At 43.4% G+C, this 24,167-nt stretch overlaps 1 protein-coding gene and 1 long non-coding RNA gene across 19 annotated transcripts in view; both read left to right on the forward strand.

Annotated features, from left to right (window-relative positions):
* The first annotated feature begins 652 nt into the window (after window positions 1-652).
* KMT2C (lysine methyltransferase 2C) overlaps window positions 653-24,167 on the forward strand; it is a 285,986-nt gene continuing 262,471 nt past the window's right edge. For 10 of the 18 annotated variants that reach the window (XM_058723715.1, XM_058723720.1, XM_058723719.1 and 7 more), the window contains exons 1-2: window positions 1,655-2,139; window positions 2,412-2,929. In XM_058723715.1, coding sequence (XP_058579698.1) covers window positions 2,107-2,139; window positions 2,412-2,929 — 551 coding nt within the window. In that variant the 5' untranslated portion in view covers window positions 1,655-2,106. Of the gene's footprint in view, window positions 1,056-1,654; window positions 2,140-2,411; window positions 2,930-8,107; window positions 12,391-24,167 lie in introns of those variants that run through there. The other 8 variants (XM_058723721.1, XM_058723729.1, XM_058723722.1 and 5 more) reach the window with 3 other exon arrangements.
* Window positions 17,693-23,477, forward strand: LOC131508702 (uncharacterized). Its single transcript, XR_009260111.1, has 2 exons — window positions 17,693-18,422; window positions 22,103-23,477. It is a non-coding gene; the product is annotated as an uncharacterized LOC131508702 (long non-coding RNA).

Raw genomic sequence — 24,167 nt, forward strand, 5'->3', positions numbered from 1 at the left:
GGGGGCGGCGGGGCCGAGGAGTGGGGGAGGGGGCGGGGGCGTCGCGGCGGCCGTGTGTGGGCGAGACGGCGGCGAGTTTGAGAGGTCTGTGGTGCGGGGCGCCCGGGGGAGACCCGGCGCGGCCCTCGCGCGACGGCCACGGTCGTGTGTGTGTGTCTGTGTGTGGAACACGCACACCCGCAAAACTTCCTCCTCCCCGGCCCGGGAGGGCGGGCGCTGAGGGGCCGGCGCTCGCGCAGCCCGGAACCCACAACAACAACTGGAGCAGCTGTCAAAACTTCGCCGCCGCCGCCCGGCCTGACGCGGCCCGCGCGGGGGAGGGGCGGCCGGCGGGGCCGCGACCCCCCCCCCCCCCCGCCCGCCGCTGCCCGCGGGCCCGCCGCTCCCCGCGCCGCGGCCCCTTTCTCCTCCCGCCGCGGGCGCTGGGGGAGGGGCGCGGGCGCAGCCCCGGCCGGCGCCCCCCGCGCCCCCTCAGTCGCCCCGCCCCGGCCGGCGCCCGCCCCGCACCCGCCCGCCCGCACCGCCCGGCCCCAGCCCGCGCCCCGCCCGCCGCCGCCGCCGCCGCCCGCACCTCCCGCCCGGCCGGCCGGCCCCTCCCTCCCTCCCGCCCGCGCCCCGCCCGCCGCCCGCCGCCCCCCGCCCCCCGCCCGGCCCCTGCGCGCCGAGGTGCGCGCGCCCGCGCGTATGTGTGTGAGTGCGTGTCCTGCTCGCTCCATGTTGCCGCCTCTCCCGGTACCTGCTGCTGCTCCCGGGGCTGCGGGAAATGCGAGAGGCTGAGCCGGGGAGGAGGAACCCGAGCAGCAGCGGCGGCGGCGGCGGCCGCGGCGGCGGCGGCGGCGGGAGGAGCCCCCCAGGAGGAGGACCGGGATCCATGTGTCTTTCCTGGTGACTAGGATGTCGTCGGAGGAGGACAAGAGCGCGGAGCAGCCGCAGCCGCCGCCACCACCCCCCGAGGAGCCCGGAGCCCCGGCCCCGAGCCCCGCAGCCGCAGACAAAAGACCTCGGGGCCGGCCTCGCAAAGATGGCGCTTCCCCTTTCCAGAGAGCCAGAAAGAAGTAAGTTGAGTGTGAGGGAGCCAGGCCGGGAGCCAGCCGCGGCGCCGGGCCGGAGCTGTCACCGGCGCGCCCGGCCCCCCTGCCCCCGCGCGCCCCCGGCCGCCCCCGCGGGGTGGGGGTGGGGCCCGCCGGCCGCGCGGCTCCCGGCCCCCGGGGCGCCCGCCCGCCCCGCGCCCCGCGCCCCCTCGGCGGCCTCCGGGCCGGGCCTCCCGCGGGCGCCCCGCACCGCACTCCGCCCAGCGGGGCCCCGACGGCTCGCGCCGCCGCCGCCGCCGCCGCCGCACTTTACTTTGGAGTTTGGCCCTCGCGCCGGCTGTTCGCGGGGCTGCCGTTTCTGGAGAAATTTCTCGTAGATTCTTCCCGGCCTAGCCGGGTCGTCGGACAGACGCACGGCGAGGCGCACGCAGGTCGTCCGCGCACCGGCGCCTTGTCAACTACAAAGCGGTCCCGCCGCGGGACACTCGCGGAGCTGTCAAAACGCCGCGGCCAGGTGGTCTCGCCGCCCGCCCGGGGTGGGGGGGGGGGGAGGGAAGGTGGGGGGACGGGGACGCGGTGGGGGGTGGGGGGTGGGGAGGAGCCGCCGGCCTTTGTGAGCCGGCCGCCCCCGGAACTTTTCTGGCTCCCGGAGCCGGGTTTGGAGCCCGAGGGGTCTGTTCGGAAGTCGGGGGACTTCTTCCTCTCCCCTCCCCCACCCCGACCCGCACGGCCGCGGCAGGCAGGCAGGCAGGCGCGGCGGCCGCAAGTTTGGAAACCGAGCCGGGCCGGGCGCTCGGGGCCGAGACCGGGGAGCCCGCTGACTCCGCGGGAGCCCGCCGCCCCGCGCGGGGGCCCCACTTCCCCCCCGAGCCCCTGCGGGGTTGGGCACGGCTGTCGCTTGTCGCGGAGCACGCTGGCAGCGCTAGACACGTCCTTTCACAGAATGGCCATTCGGCAACTTTCGCCTGGAAGCCGGGAAACCCGTGGCAGCGAGTCGCGCGGCTGCGGTGGCTCCTGAGGGTGCAGGACCGGCGGCGGCCGTCCGAAGTTGGGGAGTGGCGTGCAGTGCTTACTCATGTCGTTGGAGGACCGTGTCGGGGAGCTGTTGGTAGGGGAAGGGCGCGCTGGGGCGCGGGGACAGCCGGGGGTTTCTGTTGTTGTTGTTGTTGTTGTTGTCGTCGTTGGGGCGCGTTCGCCTGGTCGGAGCAGGGGCATGTTGGGTGATAGGCGGTGAAGACGGCGGTGTGCACCGGGGCGGAGCGGGGCCGGCGTGTGGCAGAGCCCTGGAGCCCAGGCTGGCCCTTCTCCTCCTTGCTGTGCTGTCCTTGGACTGTGAGGATGGTTCAGGCCCTTTAGCGTGCCTCCATGTTTTATTTCCAGCTCTTACCTAGCTGTGACACATCCCGAGACGGGCGAGTACAGGATGCATACGTGGTGGCGTTAGCGTCTTTGTGCTACAAAGTTGGGGTTTGCGGGGCCACCGGCATTGCAGTGAAATGTCTGCTGGAAATGGCCAGGGCTGTTCCCCCATCAGCTGGAATTCGGAGAGGGAGTGGACTTCCAAGGAACTTCACACTTTGTCGCTTTTTTGTATCCTTTAAAGCAATGCATATAAAGCCATGCGAGGGTTTTAACTTAATAGCTTCCCATTTTGACTATTTCTTGGTTCCTCTCCAAATATTAATTTGGGATTATTGTATGTTTTCTCTTTGCTTCCAGATTCCTCTTTTAGTTACAGTAGACCTGTCTGTGCTGTCACGCCCCTCACCATGCACACGCGAGTGTGTGCACGGGCACAAACACACACACACACACACACACGCATGCACATGCAGTTCCCCTGAGATGGAAATGAGTTCATCTGTGTTAGGGCAGCCCCTGTGTGCACCGGAAGAAAGGTTGGTTTAGGGTATTACCACTTTATTATTTTAGTTTTTATCTCGTTTTAAAATCTCATCTTATGAATTAAAAAAAAAAAAAAGGTAGCCCTTGGAAAAATCTAAAAATTTCTACAGAATGATGCTAATATAACAGTATGAAAACATCAACACTTTGGAAGACGTTTAATACAACTCTGAGTCTTAAGAGAGTTTTAGCTTTCTCTTTTGGATTTGAACACTGGGGCAGCATTCCTTGTATGAAATTTAGTGGTAACCTTGATGGTTCCAAGCTTTTCAGTGAATTTTTAAAAAATTAGGTGTGTTTTTGGAAGGGAATGGAATCTACAGTTGTTTGAGAAACCTGTAAGTGGAAACTACTGTGTGAACTGGAAAGCAAAGAGGAGGGTTTTCAGTTGTGGATCTCTGTACCGCATTTGGGTGCATGCAGAAAAGACCCTGTAGTGAGTTGGGTATTGAAGATCCTGAAAGTGAAACTGAGGTATGACAAATGTAAGTTAGGTTTGTAAATGCTAAAATTACCTGGAATTGCAAATAATTATCTAAGACGTGAAATTTTTTTTTTTTTTTTTTGGGGGGGGTGGGGATGCAAAGGAGATAAAAGTTTTTAAATTGTCCACGTTATCGGTCTGTATGGTCGCTAAGTGGGTTGTTTTATGCTGGAGAAGATGTCTTATGACACTATTTATTAAAAGTGGATTTGCATATTTGTCTTTGGATTTCAAAAAAAGAGGGGTAACCATGCACTGCTAATTACACTTTCTTTGAGTTTGGATTTTTGAATCTTTGATAATTAGATAAGTGAACTTAAGCATTTTCTTGTTTTATACTGTTAGATGAGTTTTGCTTTATCGTATTTAAAAAGCAAAGGCTATGTAGTGGCTACTTTTAATTAGCTATTGTTATCTTAAAATTATTTACTAAAATCAAGAATTTTGAACTGAAGCTATTGATCTTAGGGCAGAGTTTGAAAAGTAGATACATAAATAAGGATTTCCTGTTGTATGAATGTGAAGTGGAACAGTGAAATTTACATTTATTAAAAGTTCTCCTTAGCAGTAAGGACTGTTTAATCGGTTATTTGGAGTAGCGTGTGATCTTTGTAGGAGGTCCAGGTCTTTCCACCAGTGAACAAGCTCCTGCTATAGAGGAAGCATCTACTCGAGGTCTAATTGTTCTTGTATGAATGTTTAGGAAACTTCTCCCAAAGGTTTGATTTTATTTTTTCTTCTTTGGAATATATGTTGACATTTCTAAATTGGGAAGACAAGGAATCATTCTACCATATATATGTTTTTTATGAAGTCAACAAAGTTAACGTTAGGGATGGGGTGGGTGTGGGTGTGGGGGTGGTGCGGAAGCAGGTGGTGGGGATAGGATTTCTGAGGCACTATCCTTGACCCTTTTTGAAAAAACTCTTTATATTCCCAACCACTTTCTTTTCAGAGGGCAATTACTGTTATTAGAAAGCCACCTTGAGCCTTATTCTTGTAGAAAATTGGGCACAACAAGAGATAGCAAAAAAAATGATTGTGCTGCAGATGACTGTTGCTGTTTCATATTTGAGAGGCCCCTCCCCCAACAAAATTTCTCATTTCCATAGCTGTGAACTTGAAATAAGTAATAAAAGAAAGGTGTAGTGCATTGTAGTATGTGCAGTTTCATAAAACAACTCTATAGAGTCGAAAGATACCGCTTCTGCTTTTCATGCGTTGTGAGATAATGCACATTGGTAATTTGTATGGTAGAAATTCTTTTTCTTATTTTTCAAGCAAGTAGATACATGGAACGTTTGGCAATTACTGGTTTCTGGCACTTGATAGTCATGGTACTTGAAGAGCTGTTCCAGGAATGGCAGCCTCTCCTCACCTGTTAGGTGCTTGCTCTCCAGCCTGACCTCACTGTAGTTTGCTCTTGTCCTGTTGGTCTTACTCGTGGAATCTCTAGTGTTTAAGAAGATGTTGCGTCTCAGATACAATTTTACGTTCAGTAGGTTTGTTACTAACATGTAACCTTGATAAACATGGATTTCCATGTAAATTTAAAGTGTCATGATAGTTAATTTTCCATTCTGAAAATAGTGATTTAATACATTTTCTTACTATCTCAGTTAGTTCTACCATGCCACATTTGTAGTCAGTTTGCCGGGTGACCAGACACACCGCTCTACCCTTGGCCTCTCCCCCACCTTTTTGCAAAACTTCATGGTATTCCCCGGGCCGCAATCAGATTTCCTTTGAGCAGATAGTGATTGTCCAGTCTTGTATCCTTAAGCCACTTGCAGATATGACTGAGGAGTTCCATGAAACCTCCTTTCCAAAATGAAAATGGTCAGTTTTTATAGATAATTAAAAAAAAAATCTGCAATGTTTTTTAAATTTACTTATTATTTTTAATATAACTTACTGTCAAATTGGCTTATATACACCACCCAGTGCTCATCCCAACAAGTGCCCTCCTCAATGCCATCGCCCATTTTCCCCTCTCCCCCACCCCCCGTTTTTTTTTTTTTTTAATTTATTTTTGAGAGTGACACAGAGCATGAGTGGGGGAAGGGCAGAGAGAGGGAGACATGGAATCCCGAAGCAGGTTCCAGGCTCTGTGCTGATAGCACAGAGCCCAACGCGGGGCTTGAACTCTTGAACCACCGGTGAGATCGTGACCTGAGCTGAAGTCGGGTGCTTAATGGACTGAGCCACCCAGGCGCCCCAGTTATAGATAATATTAAATGCTCTGTGTGCACTTCCCTGGTGGGGGAGTGTGAGATATCTTGGGTAAGATTTGGTAACAGTTTTTAATCCATGAGATGTTTGGATTGAATGTAATTTTTAGCTGATATAGAATAAACTTACCAGTTTGTGTATGTGTATATTTCCCTTTCTTTTTTTCTTTGTTGTTTTGGCCATCTTTTAATTTCAATAAGCTGATTAGTCTCTTCTTTCTCTTTTTAAAAATTGTCTTTATCATGTTTGTGCCACAGTGTCTATTTTCAGAACTTCTTGGCAGTATGAGTTGCAAAAGTTATGGAGTGAAATAGGGACGATTTCTTTTTCTTTTCTGTCTCTCTCTCTCTTTTTTTTTTTTTTTTTTTTTTTTTTGGTGATGGCCTGCATATAAATATACGCTTGTGGTTAGTGTGAAAAATTACTGGAAAGACCAATACTGAATTTATAATTGGAAGTGTCAGTTTCTCTATTTGCAGAATTTGAAAGTCTTAAGAACATAAGAGAGACAGGAATGACACAGCTCTTTTTGAATTTTCTCTAGAAAAAAACCTCATTTTGTGAAAGATGGGAAAATTGACTTTGGTTTTGCTGTTAATTTTGTGATAGCAGTAACTATGTATGATACACAAATGCTGAAATTGTCTAAGAAGTTCAGAAAATCCTCTTCTGTAACTTTTTAGATCTTTCATTTGGCATATGTTATTCAAAGAGCACGTTAAGTGTTAAATGTACGTTGGGATACACAGTCAACTTTGGAAGAAGGCTCGCTGTAGCCAAGAGGGGTCTTCGAAGATTTGGAGGAAGCAATACTTGAGTTAGACCTTGAAAGATGGATAGGGTTTAGCCAAGCCCAGTAAGAAAGTTAGAGAATGTTCTGGGGTAGCACCCTGAGTAAAACTGTTGAGGCAGGAAGCGTAAAATGTGTTTTCTTGCTGGAGTGTGACTAGAACGGAGGTTTAATGTGGGAGTTGGGGCCATGCCACGATGGTCCTTGAATGCCAGGCTAATGAGTTTGGGCTTTGTAGTCCGGGGGTTATAAACTGTTTACAGGGATCAGGTAGGTAATTTAAATGATTGCATGCAGCTTGTAAGATCCTGAATGACAGCTGACATAACTTAAGGTCTTGAGGAAAAAATGGTGAGTAAAAATAGCTTGAAGGCTTCTAGGAGTCTATGCCTTGGTTGGGTGCAACTGATAGACAATTCTGGCTGATGGTTGCCATGTGAGACTTTGGCGTGTCGTTTCTAGATACTCTTGGTTTCAACAGAGCCTGGAAACTTGGAATTTTATGTGAAATCTCTGGATTTTTAAGTATCTTCAATTAAGATCTCCAACACTATTTGGGACTACATCTTGTGGGTTAGGTTTAATCTGTGGACTACCTGTGGGTTACAGGTCTTCAGCCTCTGCTTTATGCCCAGGTTGTTTTGTTTTTTTAATTAAAGTTTTAAAAGCAGATATTTCTAGTCTTCTGGAGGATAGGAGTATTATTAAATTACTTTGTATTCTGCGTGTGTTTTCTACGGTTCAATGTAGGTAGGTACTCTAATACTTGGTGATTTGATGGCAACTATTTTATGAAAGCCACCTTGGTAATAGTATGAAGAGAGGACTTACCTGGAGGCAGAGATTAACAGGCTTTTGCAATAGTCATGGTGTGAGGTGGTCAAGGCAGACGGTATACTGTTGGTAATATGGATAGAAAGGAAGAGAGATTTTAGTCAGTGCAGAGGGGAATTTTGAAGTTTCTGGCATTAGATGTCTAGGGGATAGAAATGTCTGGGAGTGTTTGGGGGTGTAGCATTAGAGCTTAGGAGCTCGATTAGGATAGGTGATTAAAGATGTGACTTCCTTGAAATCACTGAGAATATGGACAGTGTGTGCAGTATGGTAAAAGAATTAGGGTGCTTACTTATCCTAGGAGTTGGGGGGGTGGGAAGGGACCAAGAAAGCCCATAAAAACGAGAAAGGAAATCAGAAGATATTCCTACAAATGGGCAAGTGTGTATGTGCAGAGATGCTCATGGCAGCAAAGTGGAAACTAGTGGAAACTAGTAGAAATTGGCTACAGAAAAACACTCATCGGTGGACCACCATGTAGTTTTTATCCGGACAGAGAACTGGGCCTATGGGTGCCAAACTGGGAGAATGTCTATGATACATGTATTGACTTAAGGAAAAATTTTCTAAAAGTTGCAAAGCAGTAAGTGTAGTAGTAACTCTACTTTGTAAAAAGCATGCAATCCCAAAATGTGCATGTATTTTGTGTATAGAAAATTATTTGGAAGAATATGTAACATTCATACCTCTGGGGAGTGTATACTTTTGTATGTACATTATGCAGTATTTAAAAAGCCAGTAATTTGAAACCATAATCTTTTTTTTTTTTTTTAATGTTTATTTTTTTGAGAGAGGGAGAGCGCTAGCATGAGTGGGGAGGGGCAGAGAGAGAGGGAGACAGAATCTGAAGCAGGCTCTAAGGCTCAGACTCGCGAGCTGTGAGATCATGACCTGAGCGGAAGTCGGACAGTTAACCAACTGAGCCACCCAGGCGCCCCTTGAAACCATAATCTTGTTTTACAAATGAGAAAACCAAGTTCCGGGGACTTCACAGATTTTGGCACCAAGATTGTCGGAATTCAGATTCGGTTCCCCTACTTACTAACTGTTTGATCTTGGGAAGTTAACTGAACTTTTTCTGCCTCGGTTGCCTCGTCTGCAAAGTAGACACATTAGCACACTTAGTTTAGGATTGCTGTGAATTTATATATGTGTAGAACTTAGAACAGCATCTGGCATAAACTAAGTGCTGTTAAGAAGTGCTGTTATAAGAATTTGCTAGTATTTGTTATTGCCACTATCATCAATTATCATCAATCTGCCTGATATCATAGAACTTGTTAGTGATACGCCTATGATGAGATGCCAAACTCGCTCTAAAAAGGTCATGGCATAAAATAATGTAGTAGTTAGTGGGGGTGGGGGTGGGGACGATAAAGATTTCCTTTCTGTACAGCTGTCCCTAATAAAGACAAAAAGAAGAAAGATAAAAAAGCTAGGTCAGCAGAAATCTCTATAGAATGTTTCTTATTATGAGTAACACGTGAAGACCAGCAAAATCTGTATATATAGCACTGTTACTACAAAACCGTTAAAAATTTTTCATTATCCAGGACTTGTGAATGTGGTCGCAGTGCTCTTTTTATGTTAGAACTCTGCCGACTCTGTTTATATTAGTAGGTCTTCCTAAATGAGACTTCCTATCGGGTGCTTTTAAAATGATTTGCTGTGTCTTCGGTAGTGAATGTTCATAGTGGAAGTCTGAAGTCTCTGATGTTAATTCCGTCTTGTAGTGAAGCATAGCAGAAACCAAACCGCCAACTTCCTTGACTTCCTGATCTTTGGGATGCCAATGGCAGGTACCACGTGTCCGCAGTAGCCCCCGTCGCGTATAAAATAACAATATGGAACGTATTAAAGAATTAACTATTTTTTACCTCCACGCTCTCATCATCTGATTGTGCTACCAAGGTTGAAGCATTTGGTCAGCATGGTCGAGTGTTTTTCATATCAGGTGCAGGTACTTAGAGTCATAGGAGGTTAAAGCTAGATGAGCGTTCTGAGGACATCCAGTCTGACCCCTCACTTTACAGACAGCTGAGCCTCAGGGGGGTGATAGCATGCTACAGGTCATACATCAAGATCTTAACCTGCACAGGAAATGAAGGGAGGGGAGGTGGTGGTCTGTCCCACTGGTGGCCCGCAGTGAACCATGCCCGCTGGAAGTCATGTCGCTGTGTGGTCGCCTCCCCACGTATCTTGCGTAGCCCTGTGACTGACTCTAACCAGCAGAATGCAGCAGAAATGACCTGTGCTGGTTTGGGGCCTGAGCTTTAAGAAGACCAGGAACTTCCACTTTTGCACACTCGGGAGCCTGAGTCACCATGTAAGAAGCTAGGTCATACCCTGCTGGACAGACCATGTGGCGAGGAAGGGATTCTGAGAGTACACCGAAAGAGAGAAGTGCGGCTCTCCCAGCATCCCACTGAGTTCAGCCCGTAGTCCAGTTCCTTGCTGAATGCAGCTGCAAAGGGGACTGCGGGGAACCTGCGAGCGCAGCCCGTGTTGCAAAATTGTGACTAAAGAAGATGGCGGTTGTTTTAATCTGTTAGGTTTTGTGGTGGTTTGTTATATATCAATATAAAATGGAAGCAGATGGTTTTACAAATTAAGGGACTGTAAGAACAAGAAGTATTTGAGATACAAATGATGGCAATCATTGTTCCCCACCTTCTTTTACTGAGATAGTTAAATGAGGCCGCCCTCTACTCTCTGCCCCTCGCTTCAGGAAGGTATTTTGAAAATACCTGGGTGTGGATTAAGTTTGTTTTTATGTGAGAGAAAACCCCTAAGTAGCAGTGACTTAAATAGGAACGTTTATTTCTCTCACGTCCAAGTCTGGAGGGTAGGTGCTGGCGCTGGTAGGGTCCCTCTGCACTGCAGAATCATCGGAGACTTGGTTCCTTTTATCTCACTGCTCAGACATTTCTAGGATCTGTCCTTTGCCCCCAGATTCCACGGTGGCTCCTAGAGGCCTAGTCATTACATCCATGTCCGTGGTGGTAGAATGGAGGAAGAGTAGACCGAGGGCACAATTCCTGTCTTTAAACCACCGATCTGAGAAGTGCCGAATGCCACCTAGTCGTGTGGCCGTAAGTGGCTGCAAAGGAGGCTGGGAATGTCCTGTAGCGGAGTGCATTGCTGCCTAGAATAGATTTAGAGTGTTGTTGCTAAGGGAGGGGACGGACATTGCAGAAGCAGCCAGTAGTCTCCACCGCTGTGGGCCATGAGTTTGTCTCCAGAGGCTTCGGTTTTCTCCTGTGCGAGAATGATGCTACTGAACGGCTTGAGATGGCAGATAGATTTTGTATTGAGGGCCAGCCTCCGCTGATTGGCGGTGGCTCCTTCAGTGTTCTGTTGAATCTGCGTCCCTAGGTTTTGACCTCAGCAGGGTGAGGAAGTCGTTGAAGTATTTATTTTGGGTGAATAGGGGAGGTAATAGCGTGTTGTCGTTTCTATGCTCCTATGTAGTCTTTTTTTCATGTGTCGTTACTTTAACTTTAAAAATCTTTTCGTTGAAAATATTTGCTGATTTTGCTAACCTTTGGACTATCTTTTTTTCCTCTTAAAAATAACCTAAAATTCATTCCATATTTTTTTTATCTAAAAACATTTTTTTTTAAATTCTTTTGTTATTTTTGAGAGAGAGAGAGACAACAAGACAGAGTACGAGTGGGGGAGGAACAGAGAGAGGGAGACACAGAATCCAAAGCGGGATCCAGGCTCGGAGCTCTCAGCACTGAGCCCCACGTGGGGCTCGAACTCATGAACTTCCCGAGCAGAAGTCGGACACTTAACCAACTGAGCCACCTGGGCGCCTCTAAAATTCACTCCATATTTAAAAAGTCTGCTAACAAGCCTGAGCCCCAACTTTGTGCAGAACCTTCTCAAACCTGGACATTGGCATCATGTAGAGAAATATTAAACCTCTTTATACAGTGTCTGTCAGAATATCTAGAATATGTGGGGGTGACATACAGCCTCAAGTCTTCGATGCCTCAGGCAGTAACAGTTGATTTCTCGCTCGCGCTCCGTGTGCGTCCCCGGTGGCTTGGAAGCTTTGCTCTACAACGTGGACCCCCAGGCTGAGGGAGGCAGCATCTCTGTCTTCTCACTGTTGCCAGTGCAGGAAAAAGAGAACCTAGTAGGTTGTGCTCTGGCTCTTAAAGACTTGAAGACGTGGCACATGCCAGTTCTGTGTACATCTCAGTGGCTGCACAAAATCACATGGTAGCACCTAACTTCAAGAGGGCCCGGAAACGAAATCCTATCGTATTTCTGGAGGGAGAACCGGAAATATTTGGTGAAGAGCACTAATAAACACCACACAGGGCAGCATGTATTTTCACCCAAATTTCATATGTCACTTTGGAGTTTGTTTAGTTACCTATACTTGAAAATGACCCTCCGAAGCCTCCTATACTACAGTGTATCAATTAAGGGGATGTGTTTAATAACACTATTAAAAATACAAAACATTTTCCAGAGGTAGAAATACTATAGGAGGCATAGGACTTGGGCTCTTGATTCTTTCTGTGCTTCATGCTTGTTTCCTTTCTTCTACCCACCTGAGAGGAGGAAAGGCAGCAAATGTTAAAATTGGTATGTAATATTCGTGAGATTATAGGTGACTTGAAATCTGTTTGTTTGTTTCTTTCCCCAAAGGAAGTTTTTACAGCATATGCTTTTTTTTTCAGTCAGGGTTCCTTTGTCTGTTTTCTGTCTAACTTTAAAGAGCGTGTACTGTGCACCATATACTGGAGAAGAAACCAGAATAAGACGGTCCCCACCCTCAGTTTCTGTGGATTCAGGGCACACTATTGTGGAAAATGACATAGCCTGTAATGGAAGATGGTGAAAAGTGCCAGGCAGCTTAGAGAAGGAAGAACTTAAGGCAGGGGAATCGAAGAAAAGAAAATACTGAGTTGAGTCTTGAAGAATGAAAACAGACTTGACCGAAGAGAACAAGGGAGTGAGGAACAACTAGTCTGTGGCCGTTGTGGGTGAGGTGCTTTCAGGACTTTACCCGAAGGTCCTACTAACCGTCACATGCAGCGGAATCCTCAGTTGCAGTTTACAGATGAAGGAACTGTTTCAGGAAGACCACACAGTTGGTAAGTGATGGAGTCAGGTTTTGGATCCAGGTCTGTCCAGCTCTGGTCTCTGATTTTTACAAAACTCTAGTCCAGCTTTTAGCTACGAGATGAATGAAGTTTGGGGATCCAGTATGTAACATGGTGACCAGAGTGGATAACAGTGTGCTCTATAGTTGGAATTTGCTGAGAGAGTAGAACTTGAATGTTTTTACACACACACACACACACACACACACACAAACACGAGAAATATGGGAGTTGATGGATGTGTTAATTAACTAGATGACAGCAGTCCTTTCACAATATATACGTATATCAGATGATGATATACACTTGAAATATCTTACAGTTTTGCAGTTCTACCTCAATCAAGTTTTTTTTAAAAACTCACGAAACCAAACAAATAAAACATAACAAGAACCCCTCCCACAGTTTAGTATGTGAGAAAATGAGGAAAGGAAAGTAAATTGGGAATTTTGAATTTTTACTGTAGGCAGTAGGGAGCCATTGAAGATTTTAAACAGAAGAGTAAACAGTGTATCTTAGCTAGAAAATATCCTTGGGAGGCAGATGATGGTCTGGAGGGAGTACCTATCCTGTCATGTTACAGGGACCACAATGAGAACCCTAAGTGATTTTCCATTCTCTTTTTCATCAAGAAATAATACTTGCTAACTTTTATTTCAAATTATCCAGCCTCAGAACTAGAAAGAACTTTGCAGTCATCAGTTCCAGTGTCTTCAGTTTATGGATTAGGAAATGAAGCACCAACAGGCAGGTTTGACATTTGAGATTATACTTTAAAGATCAGGAGTCTTTTTTTTTTTTTTTTTTTTCTTTTGCCGAGAACTGGTACTTATCCTAGGTTTCATTAGCTAATAACCAAATGTAGACCTATGCCTGGAAAGATGTCTTTGGGGTCCATCCATGCTGTTGCATTTATTAGTAGTTTCTTTAGTAGTATTCCAAAACCACATTTTGCCTGTCAATTCACAATTGATGGCCTTTTGGATGGTTTCCAGTATTTTGTCTACTATGAATAATGCTATGAACATTTGGATAAAGGTTTTGGACAAATGCTTTCACTTCTCTGGGGTAGATACCTAGGAACAGAAATTGCTTGGTTATGTGGTTAGTGTATATTTGTCTTTTATTTTCCTTTTTTTTTTTTTTTTTAAGAAACTTCCAGACTTTTCCAAAGTTCCTGTACTATTTTACATTCTCATTAACATTGTATGAAGGTTCATATCCTTGCTAATGCTTGGAATTGTAAACCTTTTTGATTTAAGCTGTTCTAGTGGGTATGTAGTGGTATCTCATTGTGGTTTTCATTTGCATTTCTCTAATGATATATAATGTTGAGCATCTTTTCAAAGGCTTATTTGCCATTTCTGTGGCAACGTATCAGTTCTGTTGGTGAAGTATCAATTTTTTTTTTAACATTTATGTATTTTTAAATATTTATTTTTGAGACAGAGAAAGACAGAGCATGAATGGGGGAGGGTCAGAGAGAGGGAGACACAGAATCTGAAGCAGATTCCAGGCTGTCAAGCTGTCAGCACAGAGCCTGATGTGGGGCTCAAACTCACAGACTGTGAGATCATGACCTGAGCCGAAGTCGGACGCTTAACGGACTGAGCCACCCAGGAGTCCCAACGTTTATTTATTTTTGAGACAGAGAAGAGACAGAGCTTGAATGGGGGAGGGTCAGAGAGAGAGGGAGACACAGAATCTGAAACAGGCTCTGGGCTCTGAGCTGTCAGCACAGAACCTGTCGCGGGGCTGGAACTCATGGACTGTGAGATCATGACCTGAGCCCCAGTCAGACGCCTAACCGACCGAGCCACCCAGGCGCCCCAAGTGAAGTATCAGTTTAAATCTTTCTCCAGTTTTGGGTGTGTGTGTCTTATTTTTGAGTCGTCAGAGTTCTTTATGTATGTATACATGTCAGACTTTATTTTTTTAGAGCAGTCTTAGGTTCATAGCAAAATTGAGAGGAAGATACAGAGATTTCTCATATACCATATCCTTACTCCCACACATGCATAGCTTACCCCATTATCAACATCCTCTATCCAGAGTAGTACCTTTATTATAATTGATGAGCCTACCTTACCATCATTATCATCTGGAATCCATAGTTTACATTAGGGTTCACTCTTGGTGTTGTACGTTCTGTGGATTTTGACAAATGTATAATGACCTGTATCTACCATTATAATATACAGAATAGTTTCACTGCCATAAAAATCGTCTGTTCTGCCCATTCATCCCTTCCCTTCCTTCCCCTGGTAACTACTGCCTTTTTTTTTTTTAACTATATCCATAGTTTGCCTTCTTCTTTTTTTTAAGTTTATTTATTTTGAGAGAGCACGTGAGAGCATGTGCAGGGAAGGGGCAGAGAGAGAGAATCCCAAGCAGGTTGCATCATCCGCACTGAGCTCGATGTGGGCCCCATCTCAGGGCTGTGAGATCATGACCTGAACCAAAATCAACAGTCAGATGCTTAACTGACTGAGCTCCCAAGTGCCCCCATAGTTTGCCTTCTTTATATATTTTTTATACAAGTCCTTTATAAATTATATGATTTACATGTATTTTCTTCCAGTCTGTGGCTTATTATTTTCTTTTTGTTCATGATGTCTTTTGAAATGCTAAGGGTTATAACTTTGATGAAGTCCAGTTTATCAGTTTTTTCTCCTTAAGGGGTTATGCTTTGGGTGTCCTATCTAAGTACTCTTTGTGAAGCCTAAGATTGAAAAGATATGTTTACTTTTAGAAGCTTTTATAGTTTTAGGTTTCACATTAAGGTCAGTGATATGTTGAGTCAATTTTTGTGTATGGTGTGAGGTAAGGTCTAAGTTTATTTTGCATATGGATGTACAGTCATTCCAGCCCATTTGTTGAAGACTGTTCTTTCCTCATCGAATTGTCTTGGCAACTTTGTTGAAAATCACTTGATCATAAATGTGTGGGTTTATTTCAGGACTCTTCCATTGATTTGTATGTCTGTCCTTATGCCAATATTACATTATCTTGATTACTGTAGCTTTATTGTAGATTTTGAAATCAGGTAGTCTAATTCCCCCAACTTTGTTCTTCTCCAAAATTGTTTTGCCTGTGATAGGTGTTTTGCATTTTCATATAAATTTTATGGTCAGCTTGTCCGTTTCTACAAAAAACGTACTGGGATTTTGATAGGGATTATGTTGAATCTGTAGATCAATCTTGAGAGGATGGATACTTTACTGTTTTGGTACATGAGATCATGTATCTCTTCATTTTGGTCTTTAATTTCTTTCAGCAATATTTTATATTTTTAAAACTGTGTATTTTTAGTGTGCTGGTTTTGTGTTTTTTTTTGTTAAATTTATTTTGAAGTATTTGATTATTTTTGATGCTGTTGTAAATGGAATTACTTTCTTTATTTTTTCTTTTAGAGCACAAGTTGGGGGTGAGGGGGAGAGAGAGAGAGAGAGAGAGAGAGAGAGAGAGAGAGAGAGAATATCTTAAGTAGGCCTCATGCTCAGTGTGGAGCCTGATGCAGGGCTTGATTCCATGGACCCCAGGATCATGATCTGAGCTGAAATCAATACTTGGATGCTTAACTGATTGAGCCACCCAGGTGCCCCAATGGAGTTTTTTTTTAAAATTTTTTAATGTTTATTTATTTTTGAGAGACAGAGTGTGAGCTTCAGTTGCTTTGTCTAAGTGGGACAATAATAGCACCTACTTCATAGGGTTGTTGTGAAAATCAAATAAATTAATGTGTGCAAAGCACTTAGAATGGTGTCTGATGTACTATAAGTGCTTTATTCAATTTATTTTATTAACATTAAATAGGCAGGAATTAAGCAGGAATCTTAAGAGAGGAAAACTGCCTAACTGATCAGAATCAGATGATCATAGTGTGGGGTCAGTTAAGTGTTGGGTGGTTTTTAATCTTTTTTGGGGTTACAGATCCCTTTGGATATACCCTCACGTTCCTCCGAAGAAAGCATACACGAATATAGGTATGCAAATTTTGTACAATTTAAGGGAAGGTTTTAGTGGTCCTCTGAAGCTTATCCAAAAGCCTTGTAGAGGTTAATAGGCCCCCAAATAAAAAACTGTCTTCTGGGGCGCCTGACTGGCTCAGATGGTAGAGTGTGCGACTCTTGATCTCAGGGTCCTGAGTTTGAGCCCCATGTTGGGTGTGGAGCCCACTTAAACAGACAGACAGACAGACAGCTTTTTCTTAAAAATAGAGGACCTTCTGAAGGAAAGTTTCTTGGATGCGGAAGGAGATGGAGGTTTTTATCTCCTCAAAATTGAGTCCTTGAAGGGAACAGTTTAGGAAGTAAACACAGCATCAGTGCTTTTTTCCTTATTAGGAGATCACTTGACAGGTGATGTTAAAGTGAGTATTAATTAATGCATGAGTATTAACAGATTTGATGGATGGGTCATGTGCGTTTCAGAGTGTGTATTGTGATTCTACCCACGAAAGCATGTTGAAATGCAAGTGAGTGGAAGTGAGTTTGTTCCAGGGATAACCGTAACTGTTGTAATTTGTTGTCAAGTAAAGTTTCACAGACCTCAGTTTTTTGGATAGAATAAGGAAGTATTTGTGACAAACCCTGTGTTGCAGTATTGAGACTGACCATGGCTATTCTGAGCCTCAAGAGTTTTGCAGGTAAGCCAGGACGCAGCTGAAGGAGGTGATGGATCAGACTGTGACTTTCAGCATTGTGTCCCCAGGAAACAGAGTGCAAAGTGGTTGATATCCTTATGTTTACATTTTTGTTGGATTTGGTTTTTGTAAGGGTGATGAAGGTTGGGAATACACCAAAATACAGATTTTTTTTTCTCTCTTAAAGTAACTAATTAAATCAGGAATTATTTTCCCTTTCTATTGCTGGCCTAACTTCTCTGCTTTTATTTTTCCTTTGTCTTTGCTATACAGCCCACTTACTGTCCTCTTTAGTGACGATTTCCTCCTCCAACTAACCCTTTTTGTCGAGCTCCTTTATCTTGGTTTATTCTCCCTGGGTCAGGGAGGAACTGTTCTGTGCAAAGTAGCTGGACCGTGGGAGCGCTGCAGTGGCATAGCACTGGTGACAGGTGTCCTGAGATTATTGATATTTGCCAGGGCTGCCATTGGAAATGATGCTGCGTAAAGAACTTAGTGATCATTTCAAATTTTAAAAATTATTTTTAGATTGGGTTTATCACCAGAATTCTATATCAGATCTTTCTTTAGGAGATCTTATTATACTTCCGAGTCCAATTCCTTTTTTAAAAAATTTTTAATGTTTGTTTATTTTTGAGAGAGCACGAGTGGGGGGGGGGGCAGAGAGAGAGGGAGGAGGATCAGAAGCACGCTTCATGTTGACAGCAGAGAGCCTAGTGTGAGGGTCAAACTCCCGAACTGTGAGATCATGAGCTGAGCTGAAGCCAGACGCTCAAGCAAATGAGCCACCAAGGCACCCCCCTCCCGCCCCCCAGTCCTAGTATTTTTGAATCCTTATCCAGTTCATGGTAACTTTTAACCTACCTGTGTTATTAAGAGGCTGCTGTCAAATGTAGGCTTTTTCTTTCAGGGTCTTTGGGATAATAGTGAAAGGTTGGCATTAATTTAAACTTTGGCTAAAACAGAATTTGTTTAGTTAAAAATTACCATGATTGAGGGGTGCCTGGGTGGCTCATTTAGTTAAGTGTCTGACTTCGGCTCAGGTCATGATCTCCCAGTTCATGAGTTCGAGCCCCACGTTGGGCTCTGTGCTGACAGCTCGGAGCCTAGAGCCTGGACCCTACTTTGGATTCTGTGTCTCCCTCTCTCTCTCTGCCCCTCCTCCGCTCATGCTCTGTGTGTCTCTCAAAAATAAATATTAAAAAAATAATTACCATGATTGAGATTATAATTCTTTTCTAAAATATTTGAAATATAACTATGTTATCTTTATGTTTACTAAAACATATTAAAATGCTGTTGTCTTTTTCAGTTTGAGTCTGAATTTCTTCTATCATAGAACCTGTGGATTTCTAATCCTAGAAATCTGTTATTTCAGGTATTTCCAGTATAAAGATATATTTTTGTTACAGAAAATGTGGAACATGGAGAAAAAGAAATAAAAATTCACCCAATTTCGTGCCACTCTAACAAAAGCAATATTATTTTGATCTGCTTTGTCTCTGACTTTTTTCATGTGCATATTTTGTTTTCATTGTATTAATGATGGTATATACAGAATTTTTGTAACCTACTTTCTGCCTTAGCATGTGAAAGAATATTTCCATGTTGTCAGTCTTCATAACATTTGTGAAAGCTGCTTAATTTTCCATTGAGTCGACTGATGTAAACACCCCTCAGTCACCTGTATTTCTCTACCTATTATTATTATTATTATTATTATTTTTTATTATTATAAAGTGCTTTGGCAGACATTTTTGTAGATAAAGTCCTTTTCATATTTTTGGATTATTTTTATAGGACAGATTTCCATAGGCAGGATCACTAGCTTAATTTTTTTTTAAGTTTATTTTATTTTGAGAGAGAGAGAGAGACAGTACACAAACAGGGGAGGGGCAGACAGGGAAAGAGAGAATCCCAAGCAGGCTCCAAACTGTCAGCATAGAGCCCAGTGTGTGGGGCCCAGTCTCACGAATTGTGAGATCATGGACTTGAGCCAAAATCAACAGTCAGATTCTTAACTGACTTGAGCCACGTAGGTGCCCCAGGATCACTAGCTTAAAGGTAAGAAGCAGCTTATGAATCTTGATCCACGGAGATGAGTCAAATTCTGACTCTGTTACTTTCTATTTGTGGGACTTTGTATGAACTATTTAATCTCTCTGTATTTGTTACTCACCTATAAAATGGGGATGGTGAGGGGCGCCTGGGTGGCTCAGTTGGTTAAGCATCTGACTTTGGCTCAGGTCATGATGTCACAGTTCATGGGTTCAAGCCCCACATCTGGCTCTGTGCTGACAGCACAGAGCCTGGAGCCTGCTTAGGATTCTGTCTCTCTCTCTTTCTGCCCCTCCTCCACTTGTGCTCTCTCTCTGTCTCTCAAAAATAAATAAAAGTTAAAAAAAAAAAAAATGGGGATGATGATAAAATCCCTGTCTCAGGTTATTGAGGGAATTGAGGAGAGCACCTTTAGAACAGTGCCTATTACTCAGTGAAGTTCCTACTAAATAGGAACTATTTTTATTAAAAATTTTAAATGCTCCCCAGAGGGGCTCTATCAGATTTTAATGTCACCAGCAATGTGTGTTAGGACGTTTTACTGAACCTTTGTCATGTATAGTATATTAAAACTTTTATCTTCTTAGTTTAGTAATTGAAAATCTGTACTTCAGCTTTAATTTTTTACTTAGTTGAATAGTAGGATATTGAAAATTCTTGAAATTTACTAATATTTCTTGTGAATCGCTCAGTCATCTTTTGCCCCTAGTTTATTGCAGGAGGGGCATTCTTAATATTTTCTTATTAATTTAAGCTCTTTATATAACATTTTAAGGTATTTGATGTAAGTAGTTTGCCTCCTTTTGCTATGTAGAAAATTATCTTTTGTGTAAGTTATTCAGTTTTATTCAGTTCTTAAGAGAATTAAGAAAAATAATTATAGATTAGAATAAGAACGCTATTAGGATTTTAGACTTTTTGGAAAGTCAAAACACTTTTTTTTTAATGTTTATTTTTGAGAGAGAGAGAGAGAGAACGAGCTTGAGCGGGGGAAGGGCAGAGAGAGAAGGAGACACAGAATCTGAAGCAGGCTCCAGGCTCCTAGATGTCAGCACAGAGCCCAATGTGGGGCTCGAACCCGTGAACTGTGAGATCATGACCTGAGTGGAAGTTGGATGTTTTACTGATAGAGCCACCCCAACCAGGCGTCCCTAAAGCATTTCATTTAGCGAACTTTTTGTTCAATCCCATTTTCAGTTAGTAGGGTACAGTAGTTCTGGGAGGAGAAACTCCTTCAAGTTTTAATCATGGTATTGCTCCTTTTTTTTTCTTTTTTTAAATAACCTAAGACTAGTAATGAACCTTCTCTTTTATCTTTTTTCTTAAAAATATCGAGGAGTTAACTTATTTCATAGTGTTAAGGAAAAATGGTTGAAGATTTTGAGAGTCACAGATAAACATGTTACATAAATTCAAAGTGGTTCTATTTCTTTACCATCACACCTTTCATATCTTCATTTAACTTTTACTGCTTTTCTTCCTTAATATTTAAAAAAATGTTTATTTATTTATTGAGAGAGACGAGCACATGTGCAAGCCAGGGAGGGGGGTAGAGAGAATCCAAAGCAGGCCCTGCGCTGTAAGCATAGAACCCTACCCGGGGCTCCGTCTCAAGAACTGTGAGATCACGACCTGAGCCGAAATTGAGAGTCTGATGCTCAGCCGACTGAACCACCCAAGCACCCTGCTCCCTTAATATTTATATTGGCAGCTACCGAAGAGCAGCTCCCTGCTTGTACGAAGTACCTGACTGCACTGTGCTTCTGTTTTCTGTAGCTTGCTTTTGTAGGTGATAGTTAGGATTTGGGGGAAGTTGTGGGGGAAGTGAAGAGAACCATGAGGGGGATGAGGGGGAGTGATAAGTTAATTAAAGCCAATGGTACTTGATTAGTCTTTCTGCTGCTGGCAAGATTCCATTACATAGAATAAGCCATCCTGTAGCATCTTTGTTTTTGCTTCAAAACCAAAACGATTAAGTGAAGGAAGTCTGTTAATTGATGATAATAGAAATGATTTCTCCAAATATAGTTATTTTTGTCAAATCTTAGTAGTTTTGACTTTTGACAAAGTTTTGTGTGTCCATACATTTTCTAAAAGACTTTTATAAATTTAATTAGAATAAAAATCTTGGAGGGGAGCCTAGGTGATGCAGTAGGTGAAGCATCTGACTTGGGCTTGGGACATGATCTCCTGATTCGTGAGTTCGAATCCCATGTTGGGCTCACTGCTGTCAGCACGGAGCCCACTTGGGATCCTGCCCCGCCCCTCCCCTGCCCTCACATAGTTTTCTCAAAAATAAGAAAAAAACATTCAAAAAAGAATAAAAATCTTAGAATTGAAATGGGTAGAATTCTATTCATGTTTGAAACCTATTTTGTTACAGTGGAAATAAAAACTAGAAACTGTTTTGCCTTGTGTCTTCTAAAAGCATTTAAAATAATTTCACAGTTCATTATAGATGATTTATTGGAATGACATTGTTGGACTTTGTTATAATAAAAGAATAGACATATTTTTCAGTTGTTTGCTTCTGACCAAAAAACTTGTGTTTCTCTGCAGTCTGTCTGTCTGCACACAAGTATTGGTCATGAAGTCAGCATCTTTGTAGAAGGGCTGTTTTCTTGGTTATGGTTTAAATCTTTACTCTGTCAATTTTATTCTGAATTTTAGCAGAATTAGGTAACATTTTAGACTTGGAGAATAGTATATGAAAGATGATGATCTATAATCTGAGTTGGTAAGATTTTACAGGATACTAGACCTGAAAAAATAAATTTGTTGCCCTGGCCTGTGTGGAAACAAAGTCACATACTTGGCTGCCATTCACCCTGCTAACCCCTCACTCCCATTGACAGTGTTTATAATATTTGTTTATTTGAAAATAAGGGTTTTTTGGTAACCAAGACTACTGTTAAATCATCATTGAAGCTTATTAGTTTATTAGAACAACCGAAGTGGACTACAGTTACATAATGTTTCTTTTTATTTGTTCGGTGCCAGGACTCGTAAACACTTGGCCGGCTTCATAGAGGATTCGAAAGTTTGAGAAGGAAAAGTGGAATCGTTTGTTTATCAAGCAGGAGGGTAATTGTCCGTAATTACAGATGCTTGTTTTGAGGTTTGGAAAGGGTGGTTTAAAAAAAAAAAAAAAGCCACACATATATTTAAAAAAAAAAGATAAACATCTATAAATAAAAAGAGGAAAAAATTTGGCAAAAATGGTTGCACCGTCTTAAGTAGAATTGTCTTAGCAAAAATTCCTTTGTTAAATGGGGAAAAAAAGGCTGTGAGTTGAGAGTGAGACCTGGGTGGGAAATTTTTGGTAGACACTGAAGACCATTTTAGGTGGTTAATATTTCCGTTTTGACCTCATTCTAGAGATGCTAGAGGAGAAAGGATTTGGAGACTTACCGATAGGGTTAATGTAAGGTCTTAACCGTTTTGACGCAAGATGACACAAGACGAGTTTGTTTCCCTTTGTTTTATATTCTTCCTCCCCACAAAATTCATTAAATAATGCAAAGTAATAAAATGGACTCGGTTTGCTTGAAATCAAGCGGCCCAGGGGAGAGTTCCTGTAAACGGCGAGCAGAGAGTTAACTTGGAGGGCTTTCTGTTGGGCGTCTGTAGCCAGGTTCCCGATCTGGGCCTTGGAGAAATCCATCCCACCTTTTTGCGGCGCCTGCTACGCACGGATCTACTTTCTCCGCTCGCGCTGTTTCCTCCACCTCCTTCCCCTCCTCTCTCCCGTAGGCTCGGCTCGGCTGGGCTCGGCTCGGAGCGTGGGTCTGTGCCCGCGTGTGGTGGTGGGTGTGTGTGGCCGCAGGTCTCAGAGCCGCAGGACAAGTTGCAGGAGAGAGTGTGACGCTCGACTGTTGCGTCCTGAACGCGCTGTGGCGGGGTCGGTCGGCGCGGCCCCGATGGGGGCCGCGGGGCCTGCCTGCTGGGTCGAGCTGTCGGAGGGGGATGGGGCCGCTCCTAGGGTTCCTATCGAGTGGCATTGGACCTGGCAGGGTAATATGGCTGGCTGATCGGTGATCGGGGCCTGGCAGCAGCTTTCGGAAGACGGTGGAGGGACAGAAATGTAAAATGACAGCAAAAAGGGCCAGAACCCCCAATGCCCTAAGGGTGGAAACTTTTCGTTTCTTTTCGGAGAGGATCGTAGTTTTGCCTCTGATTCCGGAGGAGGGCTTGGCTTGGCTTCTTACGCGTGAAAATAAACAAAGACAAAAGCTAAAAGAAGTGTTGTAATTCTGTTTTGTGTTTAACTGTATCAAAGCATTAAATGTGATGGCACTGGACATTGAGATGAATATTTTCATCGCGGAATCCAGTTTAGGTTTGTAAATCAGGACAGAACACACAAGACATAAAAGTTCTATATTCTAATTGATAGAAGAGTAATGGCAATATCTTTGCCTTCTTGGTTCTCAAGATTGTTCACTTAGTTTCTTAAGTCGGTTTGTTAGTTACTCTAGAATAATTAAGCCTTTTGATTCCAATTCTGTATAAATTGTGTGTGTGTGTACATAAGACTAGACAAAGCTCTTAACATTTTTAAATGGTAATATGAATTTAACACATTTTGAGATATTTATATAATTTGAAAATGCTATGAGAAAACATTTTGACTCAAGTATTTCATTCCTAGTTTGAGGATTTTCAATGTATTTCTTCATGTGTGTTTAATTCCCAGTTAGAAAAGGAAAAAAAAAAAAGAAGTAGTAAAATCCTTACTTTTGTAACTAGCATATTAACATCTCTCTTTTGGTACTCTGCTAGAATTTAATTACAAGAAATTTTAAAGAGAGCCAAACTATTACGTAGCTAAAGTGTTTTAGGGAACTTGTTTTAAGCTGGGAGAAAACCGGTTTGATGAATTAAATACATACTCTCTTTTTTTTCAGTAAAACTGTGATAGTAAAGGGTTAACTTCATTATGTTCACAACTAAACTCATTTTACCTATTACTTACATTACCTTACTTATTCTAAGATACTTCATATTTAAATATAGCATTTAATGTATTTAACATTTAATCTCAGGTGGCATTAGTTATGTTTTT

This window comes from Neofelis nebulosa, chromosome 4 (assembly GCF_028018385.1).
Source record: "Neofelis nebulosa isolate mNeoNeb1 chromosome 4, mNeoNeb1.pri, whole genome shotgun sequence".
NCBI classification, from domain to species: domain Eukaryota; kingdom Metazoa; phylum Chordata; class Mammalia; order Carnivora; family Felidae; genus Neofelis; species Neofelis nebulosa.